We start from the raw sequence: 14,347 nt of genomic DNA on the forward strand, positions 1-14,347 counted from the left end.
TGACAATGGGAAGAGGTTCAAGTGTAGGTGCTGGAAGGCAGGTCTGGGGCTAGGAGGTGGCGGGGGGAGGTGAAGTGGACCCCAGATGGCCCTTGAACACACCCCCGATGCCTGAGAAGACATGCTTGTGCCATGAGCGTCTGCCCCTTTGGCCAGACTGGACTGGTCCCCAAGGGCTCCCAACTGGAGCCTCCTGGGTCCCGGCTCTTCCCTGAAACCCTTGAAAATCCAATGGCTCCTCACTTACGGGGGACGGGAGGCAGGCGGGCGTCTGACCTAAGGCCATGCGTTTACAGGCACCTCTGCCCCAAAGCTTCTATATGATCTTGGGGCGGCGAGGAGGGGAACCCTAACATTTTTAAGCTTTTGACGGTGGATTAATCACGTTTGCAAACACAGTTTCGTCACACAGCCCTCATGATGACATGCAGAACAAGCGTTACTGCTCCCCCTGGGCTGGTAAAGAACCCGGGCTCCAAACATGAGGGTTTACTTAACGCCCCGCAGCTGATCAGCAGAAGGACTGAGACCAAAATCCGATCCAAAACCCAGTCCATCCTCTTCCTTACCCCACCGCAGAGCTCTCGTTCTCCTTCTGTGCCTGACAGCCATGCAGATCCACGTGCTGTTTCTGATTCTTCACCGACTCCAACCTCTGCCATGCACGTTTGGAAAGGCCTCCCCAACGTGGGTCTCCAGCAGACCGGCACCTGCTTGGTCTACTTCCCGTGTGGTGACTGGACGTCAGTCTCTCATCGACTCTGCTCACCCCAAGCCCAACCTCTCTGGCGAGGGAGAAAGCTATTTAAGCAACCAGCAGATTCAGGTCAGGGTTCAACACATGAACAGAAGATGGGAAGAAACAAAACACACTGAAAGGCAGAGGAACTCGTGCAGGGAGCAGCGGACACAGAGTAGAGAGAACCGTTCAACTCAGTCCGACAGCCCCACCATATCTCCACCCGCCATGCTGTCAGGACCGTCAGCAACGGACTAAGGTGTCAACAAAGTCAGGAAATATCCACGCTCACCAGGCGCACGGGCAGGACCCTAACCTACGCATCTGCCTGCATATCACACTGCTGGGGGGTCACCATCTGTCAACAGGGCGAAGGGAGCCTTAAAGTAGAAAACCTAAGAGCACAGGAGCCAAAATAGGCATAAGGGCCCCCAGACACTGCTCCCCCGGTGGCGTCTCAAGTCTCCAAACGCACCCCGAGCTCCTGCAGGGCACCTCAGGGTGGGGTGGAGGCCTACCACCTGCGAGGCTGAAGCCACCTGCCTGCCCCACAGCGAGATGAAAACTGACACCTCATTTTCAGCACAGTGCCCATAAGAGCACGACAGAGAAGCCCGACAGGGAGGGCTCCTGCAAGCCCTCAGATAGTCCCGACATTAGTGCGGGTCAAACGCACCCCCGGGGGCTGAGCTGCCACGGGGCTGAAATCCCCCAGACTGGTTGTCTCAGCAAGACCTGGAGACGGGGAGCAGTGCTCGGTGCCCGCTTTACAAACCGTACTGAGGGGAGACGCAAGAGGGAAGAGATATGGGGACATGTGTATGTGTATAACTGATTCACTTTGTTATAAAGCAGAAACTAACACACCATAGTAAAGCAGTTCTACTCCAATAAAGATGTAAAAAAAATAAATAAAATTCAAAAATTTTTTAAAAGAAAAGAAAAGAAAAAAACGTACCAACCGTCGTGTGAAGGAACACTCGGGCTCGTGTGTACACGCCCCCGAGTGCCCGACACCCCGGCACTGGAGAAGTGGGGATGGCCAGTCCCGTGCAGCTCAAGGCCTGGACCCTGGCAGAGTGCATCTGTTGACCACCGGCCTATCCTCCCGTGCCCCATGCCCGCCTTCCCAGCTGACCCAGAGGCAACAAGCCCAACCACAGACCTCATCCCAGGGCCTTCGTTTGGGACCAAAACTGAGGAGCTGGATCAGTGTGAACCGCAGACCTTCAGTCCGGCAGGTCAGCCTTCTTCCCAACCCTCCGCAGAGCCTGGTCCGGCCCCGACACCTGGCGTCAGGCACTCAGGAGCTCATCTGGAGCTGTGGCCCCAAGAGCCCGAGTCTCACAGAGAGGCCTCCGTGTCTGGCCAGCACATCAGGAAAGTGAGGAAGGGATGTGGACTCTACAGACCTACAGATATTTGGAGTTGGGAATACTGAGGTTTTTCATACAAATACACCCTGAAAAGCAGGATGGGTGAGACACGGAAAACCAAGGAGGCGTCAAGTGTAAGTCTGCCCTGGGAATGGAACCAGACCACCTCATCTCGTGACCTCAAGGACCAGGAACCATGAGAAGGGCTCTCTGCACATACAGAGCCTGCTCTGTCCTGTGAGCATCAGGGCAGGACACAGGACGCAACTCCGAGCGCAAATGCTGGGTTCGTCTACCTCAGGGGAAAACCCCGGGCATGCCCCAGGCCTGAGCATACAGGACAGCCCTATGCCTTCACTACTGGCACTCGGCTGCCCTATCCTAGATGCAAGCCGGAGAGTGCGGGGATAATCGGCGCACTATCTCAGGGGACGGGACAAGAGTCCCCACCGTCTCATCTTCCTCCCAGCCATTGCTTCACATCCACAGATGCACACACCGGGGGGTGCCCTGTTACGCAGGCCCAGGATCTACTACAAAAATCACTGCTCTGTTCACCAGGAGAGACTGCCAGCCTGCACACTCTGTTTTAGATAAGGAAAAGCAAGTCGAATTAAGAAAACGAAACTGCACCAGATGGAGCGTGGGCTACCATGACCGGGGCCTGGGGCCAGCTCTATCCTGTACGTTTAGACTCTTGACCTCTGAGACCCCAGGAACCCCGGAGAAAGACTCAATACGGGATCTCACTGTCCTTGTGGCTCTATCCAACAGCAGGGGCTCCTCCAGGCCAAAGATTTTGAAAATTCAAAACTGCCTCATAGGGACTACCCTGGCGGTCCAGTGGTTAAGACTCCACGCTTCCAATGCAGGGGGCACAGGTTCGATCCCTGGTCGGGGAGCTAAGATCCCACATGCTGCACGATGCAGCCAAGAAAGTATTAAAAAAAAACAAACAAAAAAAACGCATCATATATAAAACGATAGTATCAAGTTTCACTACAGAAAAGTAGCAGATACCTAAACTGACCATACTTGGGAGAGGAGCTGGGGGGGAAAGGCAAAGTTTACTAAGCAGGAAGGGAAGCAATGAAATGTGCTCACTGTTAGACTTCTCCGGGGACCTTTGGGGACTTCCAAGAAGGGAAATACCGGAAGGCCTCCAGTCCTGCCGCAACGTAAAAATGGTTGTCTTGCAAATCCTTTGAGTTGTCCAGAAGATGCCCATTCATTGTAAATAATCTCTGAGTAAAGAAAGAAAAAATGAGCTGGGGACTTAAGAGCCATGACATCAGGCTGGGGGCACCCGGTACATAATGCGACTGGTATGTGCACCACAGGAGAGCTGATGCTCTGAGAGCAAACGTAACCAAAACGGGCTAACGGAGCCCTGCAGGAGCGGCTCTGCCAGGGCTAGGCTCGCTTTCCATTTTTAGATTTTTTAATTAAAGTGTATCTTTAATTATGTACAAGTATTCAGAGGGCCCTGAGAACATTTAAGCTGTTGGTTGGTGTTCAATTAATTTTAACTAATAACAGTTAAAATGAACACAAATTGGCTTATATTGGTATAACGATACTTGGAAAACAACCCGGCATTTATTAGCAAATAATATGCCTTTTTGTAAGCACTAAAAGACTAATATTTGTCTACGTTTTATTCTGCACTCTATTTTGGCGTGTATAATTCATAATTCATTTATTTAAGAAAATGTTCCATTCATTCAATGCTGAGCATCTGTTAGGCACCATACGATGAGGTGGGCATGGCCTTGTGTAAAAAATATGAAATAAGAAAGCCACTGCTTCCCCAAAGTCAAGAAGTGTGTAAAAGCCTATAAAAGGCAAGTATGACCAGAGAAGGGCAAAATCTCAGCATTCTAAGAGGAGAAAGATTAAAGGCAACTGTAGGCTTCACTAAGGTGAAATGTACAAGGGTAGGTAGGAGTTCCTCATGTGAAGATGGGATGAAGCCTTTGGGGCAGCAGAAGGGGCCTCTGCAAAAAGCCAGAACACAGGGGATTGACGGTCACTGAAGGGTGAAATGCACCCTTAGGTGAAATGGAACTTGAACGTTGAATCCCAGAGCCTGGAATTCTAGGGCGAGGAGCTTATCATCGATTTAGTCGGAGTGCGTGGGGATTTGCACGGAAATGTGGGGTAAGCACAGTGTTTTAGCAACAGGCGGCTGGCCATCGTGGGTGGCATGTGATGGAGGAAAAGCACCTCACCTGCGGGAGGAGATGCAGAGCTCTCGCAGGGCGTACGACGTGCTCACAAATGACAGCAGTGAGCACAGGAAGGGAGAGGAGAGAAGGATGCAGGGCACCGGGAACAGGTGGGACCCACAGGACTCAAGCCTCCCTCCCCTGAGCACCCCTCAACCTCAGCGAGCAGGGAACCACCAGATGGCTGGCTCACACACAGCGCTGGGCCCCCCGCCCTGGAGTTTCTGATTCAGTGAGTCTAACATGAGGCCTGAGCATCTGTTTCTAACAAGGGCAGCTCCTGGACCTGCTGCCTCGGGTCACCCTGTAGGACCAAGATGAAGAACTTCCAGACAGGGGGCAAATGTGAGACGCCCCAGGGAGTGGAACACAGGGCTTCCAGGTGAGAAGCAGGGCTTGGAACTTTCTTCCTCTCCTGTTGTCACCTTGGGACAATCGGTGCCCATCCCTGGAGGGCTCACAGCTGGCACGAGTGTCCCCAGGAGCAAGCCAGGGAGCTGCAGACACCCTCGGTAGTGAGGGGCCCAGGGAGGCGGCAGGACTGACTGGCTGCGGCCGCGAGGACAGCCTCCCCCCAGAGCTCAGGTGCTGGAGGCTGGACCGCAAGGCGCTGGGGGTGGGGCCTTGGGAGACTCCACCGGAAGCAGAAGTGCTGGGACACATGGACCAGGCACTTAACATAAACATGGAAAACGTTACAAAAGAAATAAGGGAAATATGAAATAAAGAAAGAAGCACAAATTATTGTTTGGAAGATAAAATAGAGGAACTCTCCCAGGAAGCAGCAGGAAATGATAATAGAACATATAGAAGTTAAGAAATAAAAATGAGCAGAAGTGCCATCAACCAGATAATAAGAATCCCCAAAATAAGTTAAATTAGGAGTAGAAAGGAAGAAATACGGGTAGAAATAATGAAAATTCGTGTCACAGAATGAAAGAGGGAAGACCTCCAACTGGAAGAGTCCACAGATGGTGAAAGAGCAGACAGAAGAGTTTAGGTTCACCAACACTGCCCAACCTGTGTCTGACGAACGCAGCTTGAATCAAGCATTGAGGGTGGAAATGGTTGTATCTCAGAGCCTCAGAACTTGACAGGGACCGCTCACCACCCTTCTCTTCCAGCAGGTAGAGAGCTCTGCCAGGTGCACAGAGCCCAGGGCTGCGGGACGTGGGAAATTCAGCCTCTTTCCTCTTCAATTCCTCCCCATGCTAACGACTCTCCTTTCCGGAACCGCATCTGGCCAGCCTCACGGCCAGGCATCACCCATAACACTGCATTTCCCAACCAGGGCTGGACCAGGGTGAGGCGAAAGAAGCACCCGGGTGCAAATCTGGGGGGTGCCCGCTTTCAGGGGTGCACCAGCACCTCCTCCCAAGCCCAGCACACCCCGACCTCTACTCATCTGCCGTCCTCAAGACGAACCTCTTCTGGGTTATTCCTAGACTGGGCTCCACACCTGGGTGTGCTCCTCTCCTACACACTCTGCCCTCCACTGTGATTCTTTTTGATTCTGCCTTCTCTGCGGGGCCACAAGCTCAACAGGGGTGAGCGGACCAGGCTGGGCCTCCCGCGTACAGCGTGGTGCCCACCGTGCAATCAGCACGCAACACACGTCTGCGAAAAGCACGTTTCTCTAACACCGAGATCAGCAATAATCTCTCACACAGAGACCCACACACAATCTTAACGGTTTCTCTGGAATATATATATATATCCCAGAAAGTTCAAAACTATCCAATAAATCAGCCAATTTTAATACCACTGAGAACTTGGCTAAGTCTCTAACGGACACAAGAAAAAGGTTCAGTAGAAACCTCCACTGAACCATATTAACATCTAAGGAATGGTAAATACAGATAGACACAAACGACTTCTCAAACGTATGTTGGCTATTAGCTGTCGGTTCCGTTCAAAGATAACATGTACGTTGATAATAAAAAAGAAAAACCTGTAATGTGCCTATTACATCACCCTTTCAAGCTTACTATTGAATATTTGAACTTTCTAAGCATTTCCTTTATTTCCAAGCTCTGTACTTTTTCTAAACTCAGCCACAGAGAACTGATTTAAGCCCAGGGGAAGAAAGAAAGGAGCTTATTGATCTAGTGTCCTATTTTCCCTCTAGATATCCTACTTCCGTGCTTGCTTCTCCCTCACAAAGATTTCACCTCTTCCTTTCACCACTATGTGATACTTGTGATTTTAGACGTGATACTTATGATTAATCCCACTACTGTTTCTGGCTTCTTCCAAAAATATGCACAAGCCTATCTGCTCCAGACAACTGTCCCTATTTCTTTAAGGATGAAACACGAATACTTATAACTGCATCCTGAAGTCACCTGGGCACTTACAGGACTTTTTATTATGTGAACAGTGGTCTCCCTGGAACACTGGTGTTCACTGTTATTCACCATCCTCACTAGGCTAGCGAGTATCCCATTGTTCTAAATGTCCCAACAGTTATGTCCTGCTCACTAGTAGACACAACAGTTGTCATTGTTGGTATCACAACTCTTGACTGTCCATAGATCTTCTATGTTTTAATTCACCCCCGAGAAAGAGTTAATTGACACAAAAGTGAAAAGGGACTGAATGTATTTGCTCTTCCTCTCCAATGCCAGCCACCCGGAACCATAACTGTCCCTGAGGACGACGCTTCTAATGGTCCTTCGGCCTCACTCCACATCACCCGACTTCCCAGCTTTGAAGGTCTGTGTCCTCCTGCGCTTTCCCACCCACTCCCGTGGCGAGACCCGGGCCTTCTCATCACTCCGTGTGTTCCCAAGGCCAGGTCTTCTTCACCTCCCGCTACAGCCTGTAGCCTCACGGCTCTCCACTCCCAAACCACCGGGCCATCCCTAGAGCCACCTGCACACACCGAACCCCTCCTCTGCTGGTCCTCCCCACCCTCGGCCACGGACGAGTCTGTCTATCTTCCCCTCCCTAGTCCCAGGCTGCCGAGCGTCGGAGGAAACCACAGCCCTGCAGCGTGTCCCACTGCAAATTCGGGGTCCAGGCCAGTGGGGCCCCCAACACTGCTCGGCCAGTGCAGCACACCATCTCCTCCATCCAAGGGTTCCATCCCCCCGTGACGGGCCCCGTCACCAGTCGGACACCAGCTCCCCTGCGTGGCTCCCCGAATTCTCCTGCCCAAGAGGCCTCATTACATCACCTGAGCATCTAACTGAATGTTAATCACTGGCCACCCGGCAGGGGCACGGGGGACTCGGGGGATTGGGGAGACCACATCTCAGCCTTGTTAGCTGTATTCACCACGCCGAGGGTGAGGCAGATGCTTGCTAAACTTTTTTGAATGAATGAATGAAACTGTTAAAAATAAGTATGGCCCAAAGACTGCAGAACTATTGTCTGCCTGAAGAATTAAAATCAGAGTTCACGAGAAATCATTTCAGACCTTGCTGGACGGGCAGGAAATTCTCACTGAAAGGCACAGAACGAGTCCAGAGTCCGGGTCCCCAGAGCTGGGCCAGAGCCTTACTTTCAAACGCCTCCCAGAGGAAAGACCTTCTCTCCAATCATGGCCAGCACGCAGTTTCACTCCGTCAGGCTGAATTTGGGTATAATAATCTTTACAGGTGGAATAAATAATCTTCCATTTGTGAAAACACTGCAGGAACCAGAGGAAAAGACTCCATTAGGGCCTCACACCTTGGGGGAAAACGCTGGGAATTCACGAAAGATACCCAATTACAGAAGCACGGAAACCACACGGAGCCCTGAGCAGCCCCTGGTGGCCCACACGCCACCGCATGGAGGACAGTCCCCAAGCCCCACAGTGCTCAGAACCAGGGATGGGCCAGAAGCGCTGGCGACACGGCCTCATGGGATAGAAGACACCCCGATGAACAGGACTAAACTCTACTCTTTAAAAAATAGGCCTCCGTGACAACAGGGAACATGGAAGAAAACTGTGTCCATTTGGAAAACAAACGGGGAAATTTGGCGTTTAAAATGCAGCTGCTGTCCCCTCCGTGGCGCCAAGAGAGCGTCCCAGAGGAAATAACGTGCGATCCTCTGGAAAGATAATAGAAACCACTGGTTTCACTCTCACAGTTTAAGGCAGCTTCCCTGTGGTCCTGGTGGGTTTGTTTTCTTATTTCTATGGGCTGGGGCTGGGAACACGGCTGGGGTCCGCACAAAACCCAGTGCAAAGCTACTAGTTCCCTGGTGTTACAGTCAAAGCCACTTAGCAACAGTTTCAAACTCTTATTAAAATATGTAAAACATGAGGCTATTTCTTTAAGTCTAAAAGTTTTGGATAGCGTTTAACAATACAGGAGCTCAGCTTCACGGTGCCGACTTTCAATCTGTTACTTTGTTATTTATGATTACTGTTGTTTTTCCTTAAACGTAAATAATTTAAAATTGGAGAAATACATCTCTTGTTTCAGAGTAAATATAAATTTTAAGTTAACACGTTAGCGAAGGCTCTGTGGAAAGAGGCTTGCCATCACCCCAGAGGCCACCTTTTTCCGTACTTAAAGCCTCTGCCCCAAAACAAACCTCGAAAGGGGCATTCTGTGCAAGTCGTAGCACAGCTCATCTGTGATGTTGCCGCTACCCTGAAGATTTGCTGCAAGGTTTCCACCTATCTGTGTTCCTAAATGGTGCACGCCGAAAGTCTCTCCAAACACAGACGGCTAATAATACAAGAAATAAATGTTGAGACAAGGCCATGTTGTGTTTTTGTCTACATTTTTAAGATATTTAACACAGATTCTCACGCTGAGTGCGGGGAAATAAGCACGCTGTTATGGACTGAACTGTGTCCCCCACAGATTCTGGCAGCCCTCGCAGGCTGATACACACACACATATACACTGTTGACGTGGGTAAAAGTGAGCACGATCTTCCTGAAGGGCGACTTGGGGACATAGACATGGAGACGCATGGGACCAGGAATCACTGACACAGTCTGTCCACTCCCTGAAATCCAACCCACGGAAATGTGGGCACGTATACGTGAACCTGTAGAAACGTCTCTCGCAGGGTCACAGGCAAACCTCAGAGACATCGCGGGTTTGGCCCCTGACCACAGCAACAAAGCGAGTCACACGAAGTTTTTGGTTTCTCAGTGCATAGAGAAGTTACGTTTACACTATACTGTAGTCTATAAAAACAATGTACGTACATTAATTTAGAATACTTTATTGCTAAAAAAAAATGTTTGCTATCATCTGACAACAGAGGGCGGCCACAAACCTTCAATTTGTAAAAGAAAAAAGCATTATCTGCGAAACACAAGAAAGCAGAGCGCGATAAAACAAAGTAGAAAGTTTGCCTGTATTTACAAAAACCAAAATATAAAAACAACCTAAATGTCCAAGTGCAGAGGAATGGTGAAACAAATCATAGCACAGGATACAATAATAACTAATGCAGCCATTCAAAACTGTTTACGCAGAATTTGTATTTAGGGGGAAAATGATCAAATACAATTAATGCTGTAAGAAAACACACCAGCAAGTACAGAGAGAACTAAAAGTAAGCGGCCCTCAAAGTTAACAGGGGCTGTCTCTGAGGAGAAGGATAACGAGCGATTTTGATTTTATTCTTAACACATTTCCAGATGTCCACTTTTTTATACGAAGCATGTAAATACGGAGAAAAGGATTTTTTTAATTGTTAATGATCAAGAAAGGAATGTTAACAATAAAGAAATTAGGAAATTTCAAGTTTAGAGGGAGTGATGGAATTAACACATCCCCAGAAGTTTTCCGGTTGAGCTGGAGAACGAACTAGACCCTTCTCGCTCTGCCAGATTTTAGGTTTGTGCTGTTTGAGCATCAGACAGCCCGTCTTCCACCTGACGATCCAGGTAGATGGATGACCAACCCCAAGAAATACACCCAAAGATTGTTTCCCTAGAAAGTCTGTGACAGAGAGGTAATGGACAGGCACAGCTCCTGGACACACAGTGAAAGCCCATCATTGTTAATTACGTACAGACCGCTTTTGTAATACTAGGTAGCCATTTTTAAAAGCACAACGTATCTATATGTGCTAATAAGAAGCCGTATTAAATTCTGTGAAAGAAAAAGGAAGATACACAGCAACGCTTGCAGCATACATACGCCTCTAAATCCTTGAATATGCAAAGCCTGTCTTACAAGGACACTCCAGAAACTTTTAACAGTTGCCTCTGGGGATATAAAGTGGGCAGAAGATTTACTTTTAATGTATACCTTTTAAAACAATATATTTACCATGGGTGTAAGTTACTCTGGCCATAAAAAATAGTTAATTTTTAAAAATTACTTTGAAATAAGAGAGGTTAAAGGCATAAAACAGCTTTGCCAATACACCTCCCAATGTGCTCATTAATTTTTAATAAGTAATATTTAAAATATTTTAAGTAAGACATGCTTTAAACTTTTTAAATAGGAAATGTTTTGAATTTTTCAAAGTAGGAAACAGCACTTGGATCTAGGAATGGATTTTGCCAGGTGACGCGGTGCCGGTGGTGGTAGTGGCAGTGGACGCCACTTACCGTAGCACACAGCTTAGTTAATGACAGACCAGGACACAGACCTGAGCCTCCGCCTCCAGGCTGGCGGCTTCTCCTGAACGTGGACTCGACCAGCTGAATTCTGAGGACACGCAGACAGTCAGGGGGAACAGCTTCTCCCTCCACCATCCAGCTGCTACAGAACTCACACTCAGCAGCACCCCCACTCCCTCTACCCCAGCTCCCGGCTTACCGGGAAGGGTCAAAACACCTTTCACCTCGAACATCAAAAACTCTGAAAGCCATCGTAACTATTTTCTGTTTGTTTTTAAGTTACAAAGTCTCCAAGCAAACATGATCAGGCCTTCCCTTGGGAGAAAAGGCCTTGCATTTGGACGGGTATTTGGGTCCATCTAGTGGAGTTTCTAGCACACCATATAAAGAATAGAGCACATGCCTTAAGAATAACTGGTTTATAACAGGAAAAAGAAAGTCTGTCAAAATAAGTGAGAACCATTGACAGTGTGGGTCAGGCTCCCCCCAGAAATGTATGTCTAGTGATATGTGTCTTTGCCAGAAAGGACCCATAGGCCAATAATGTTCCCTGAGATTTCTATCCATTCTTCAGAAAGAGGTATCCTTCATAAAATTTAGAAATACTGTGTCTCTCATTATTTCAGAACAGCTCTCAGATGTATAAAAGGCACAGTGGAAGGACCTCAGATGTGTTGAGTTGCTCCCTTGCAGAGGCCTAAGGAAAAGTATTTTAAAGAAATGATGGTTGGGTTTTGGAAGGTAAGTGAAAGGAACAGCTTAGCTAATAAGCAGGTCATGCTTGCTCCATCCTTGGGCTTCCCAGCCGGGGCTCCACTGTGTCTGGCAGGGGGTTCCAGCCTCCTGGGCCCCCAGCCCTTTGCTGGTCAGCAGGGGCGTGAAGGATGACTCATCGGAATGTGGGCTCTCTGCTACCCAAAGCTGGGACTGGCCTGCTGCTGCCGCCCCTCAGACATAGGGCCAGGACCCTGGAAACTCACTGAAATTCCTTCCGCTGGGAACAGAACCGGGTAAGAGGGAAGGTGCCCTCTGGAACTTCAAGTCAGGGATTTTCATCCCTATAATATCAAAACGGCACAATATATGAAGGATTGGGAGGGAATGGCTGCCATTTGGAGAATTCCTGCCCCTTAACGAGCACTGGGCGGGGTTTCCTGGGACTTTGCAGGTGCATGTCACCACCCTGTTTACAAATGAGGATGCCAATTCAGAGAGAGGAAGCGTGTGCAGGTCACAAAGCCGACAAGGTGAAAAGCGGGATTTGAACCAATGTTTGACCTGAGTCAAGTGTGTTCTCTTTCTACAGCCCCAAGCATAACGCGGGCCGGCCCACAGAGGGGTCCTGATTAATCGGGACAGAGTCCCCCGTCACCTCTACACCTGCCCCACCAGCCGCTTCCCGGGACAGCCAGCCCTCAGGCAACCTTGACCAGGGTGCGTTGAGCATCAGACAGCCCGTCTCCCCGGCCAAGGGGCTTTGGTGGGAACATAACTTCTACATTTCCTTTCACCATCCAGCAACTGCAAGGGCTAGGTTACCAAAAATAAACAAAAAGCTAAGACTAAGCCGTGCACTTCCACCCCCACGTGAACTGGCAGCCGCGGCGGGGCAACGGCATTGCTTCTCCAAAATCGAGGTTCACGAGAGAAGAGCACGCAGCTGAACCATACAGAAGGCTCCCGGGGGGAAGGGTGAGCGTCAGAGAGAGAAGGGAGGGGCCGAGCAGAAGCGGGGCGAAGGCGGCGCAACGTCTTTAAGGAGCTCCACCCCCCCCGCACCCCACTGTGCTCACTTGATTTGTCGGGATAAACGATGGGATGTTCGCCACCTGGGAGGCACGTTTATGTCACAATGTACCACCGGCTTGATCTAAAAAAAAGAAGCCTCAGAATTCAGTTCAAGCTAAAAAACGCTTGTTAAATACCAACAGCAGGCACAGCATTCGACCCCAAACCTAAGGTAAAGGTGGGGCAGCCTCGCTAAGAGACCGCAGGGCAGGACCCGGGAGGGGCCCGGGCAGCGCTGGGCTCCGTGCCGGGCGGTGGCCAGGAGTCCAGCCGGGGCGATGCGGGCGGCTGCGCTGAGGGGCCGTGCGGTCCAGGGGGCGGCAAGGTCCCCACTGAAGGTGCCCAGCAAGGGGCTGTGCGGTTCCCGCTGAGGGTGCTCCCACAGCAGCTCACCCCACAGCCTGGGTGAGCTCCGCTGGGGCCCCGAGACGGGACAGGGGCTTCTAATTCAGGCCATGGGGTTCAAGCCAGGATGTCCTGGCAGGTGAGAACGCCTTCCCAGCGTGTCCTGACCCTTCTCTTCTCTTTTCTGTGAATCCAACCTGAGGGGCTGAGCCAGCTCTGGGGCTCCATTCAACTTCGGCCTCACGCCCACCGGGGCCCAGACACCCAGGCAGGCAAGAGTCCCCGAGACCTGCCCCCCGCCAGCCCCGGGCCCCCTCCTCACGTCAGGGCTGGCCTGCCCCCTGGCCCGGAAGGGAGGGCCCCGCGGCAGAGGGTTTCCACCCAGGCCTCCCACCGGCCCGTCTCCCTGCGCCTCCCTGACCCGCCAGGCCGCCCGGTCACATACAGACAGGCCAGCCAACCTCTAATGTTGGCGCAGCGCCACTGAATTATCCCAAGCTGAGTAAAAGTCACCTACAGCAGTTCCTTTCCCGAGAATACCACCCAAGCAGCATCCTCGGGGTTCACCACGGGATGAGGGGCAAGCTGCGCGGCCCACCATCAGTGCACGCAGACGTGGGCAGCTCACGCTTTCCCAGCGCTGTGTTTCGTTTGCTTGCTTTTTGCGGTACGTGGGCCTCTCACTGCTGTGGCCTCTCCCGTTGCGGAGCACAGGCTCCGGACCCGCAGGCTCAGCGGCCATGGCTCACGGGCCCAGCCGCTCCGCGGCATGTGGGATCCTCCCGGACCGGGGCACGAACCCGTGTCCCCTGCATCGGCAGGCGAACTCCCAGCCACTGCGCCACCAGGGGAGCCCGCAGCGCTGTGTTTTAAATGAGGAGCTGGGAGCAGTATTACCTTGTCTTCTGAAGGGAACGACGCGGGTGCTGTGGAGAAGCCTGCCCCGGCATCTCGCTGTAAGCATGGAGCGCCTCCGTCATGGAGGGAGCAGAGCAAATCTGGGGGGCAGCCTGGGAGAGGAGAAACCACAGCCTCTGGGATCGGACAGACCAGGGTTCAAACTCCAGCCCAACCCCTTACTACCTGTGTGACTTCGGAGAAGCATTTCACCTTTGAGCTACAATTTATTAATTTGGGAACGGGAATGATATACCTTGCAGGGTTTTTATGAGATAACATTTTATAAAAGGCACAATGACATACCTATTATCACATACGATAAATACACAGTCTAGTAAATATGAGAGTCTCCCAACACACACAGACATGCAGAATCCGGGCCAGGGGGGGAGGGGAGGGAGAGAGAGACCATTTCGGCATCTCAGTTGGATTACAGCCCAAA

General features: G+C 50.8%; 1 protein-coding gene across 1 annotated transcript in view; it reads right to left on the reverse strand.

Annotated features, from left to right (window-relative positions):
• The window catches only part of DCDC2C (doublecortin domain containing 2C), a 39,361-nt gene extending 25,376 nt beyond the window's left edge, over nt 1-13,985 (reverse strand). The window contains 5 exon segments of the mRNA XM_024756917.1: nt 3,220-3,357; nt 7,849-7,977; nt 12,666-12,742; nt 12,875-13,103; nt 13,903-13,985. Of these exon segments, the coding sequence (XP_024612685.1) occupies nt 3,220-3,357; nt 7,849-7,977; nt 12,666-12,742; nt 12,875-13,103; nt 13,903-13,985 (656 nt within the window).
• Nucleotides 13,986-14,347: the final 362 nt, after the last annotated feature.

This window comes from Neophocaena asiaeorientalis, unplaced genomic scaffold, assembly GCF_003031525.2.
Source record: "Neophocaena asiaeorientalis asiaeorientalis breed wild unplaced genomic scaffold, Neophocaena_asiaeorientalis_V1.1 scaffold703, whole genome shotgun sequence".
Lineage (NCBI taxonomy): Eukaryota > Metazoa > Chordata > Mammalia > Artiodactyla > Phocoenidae > Neophocaena > Neophocaena asiaeorientalis.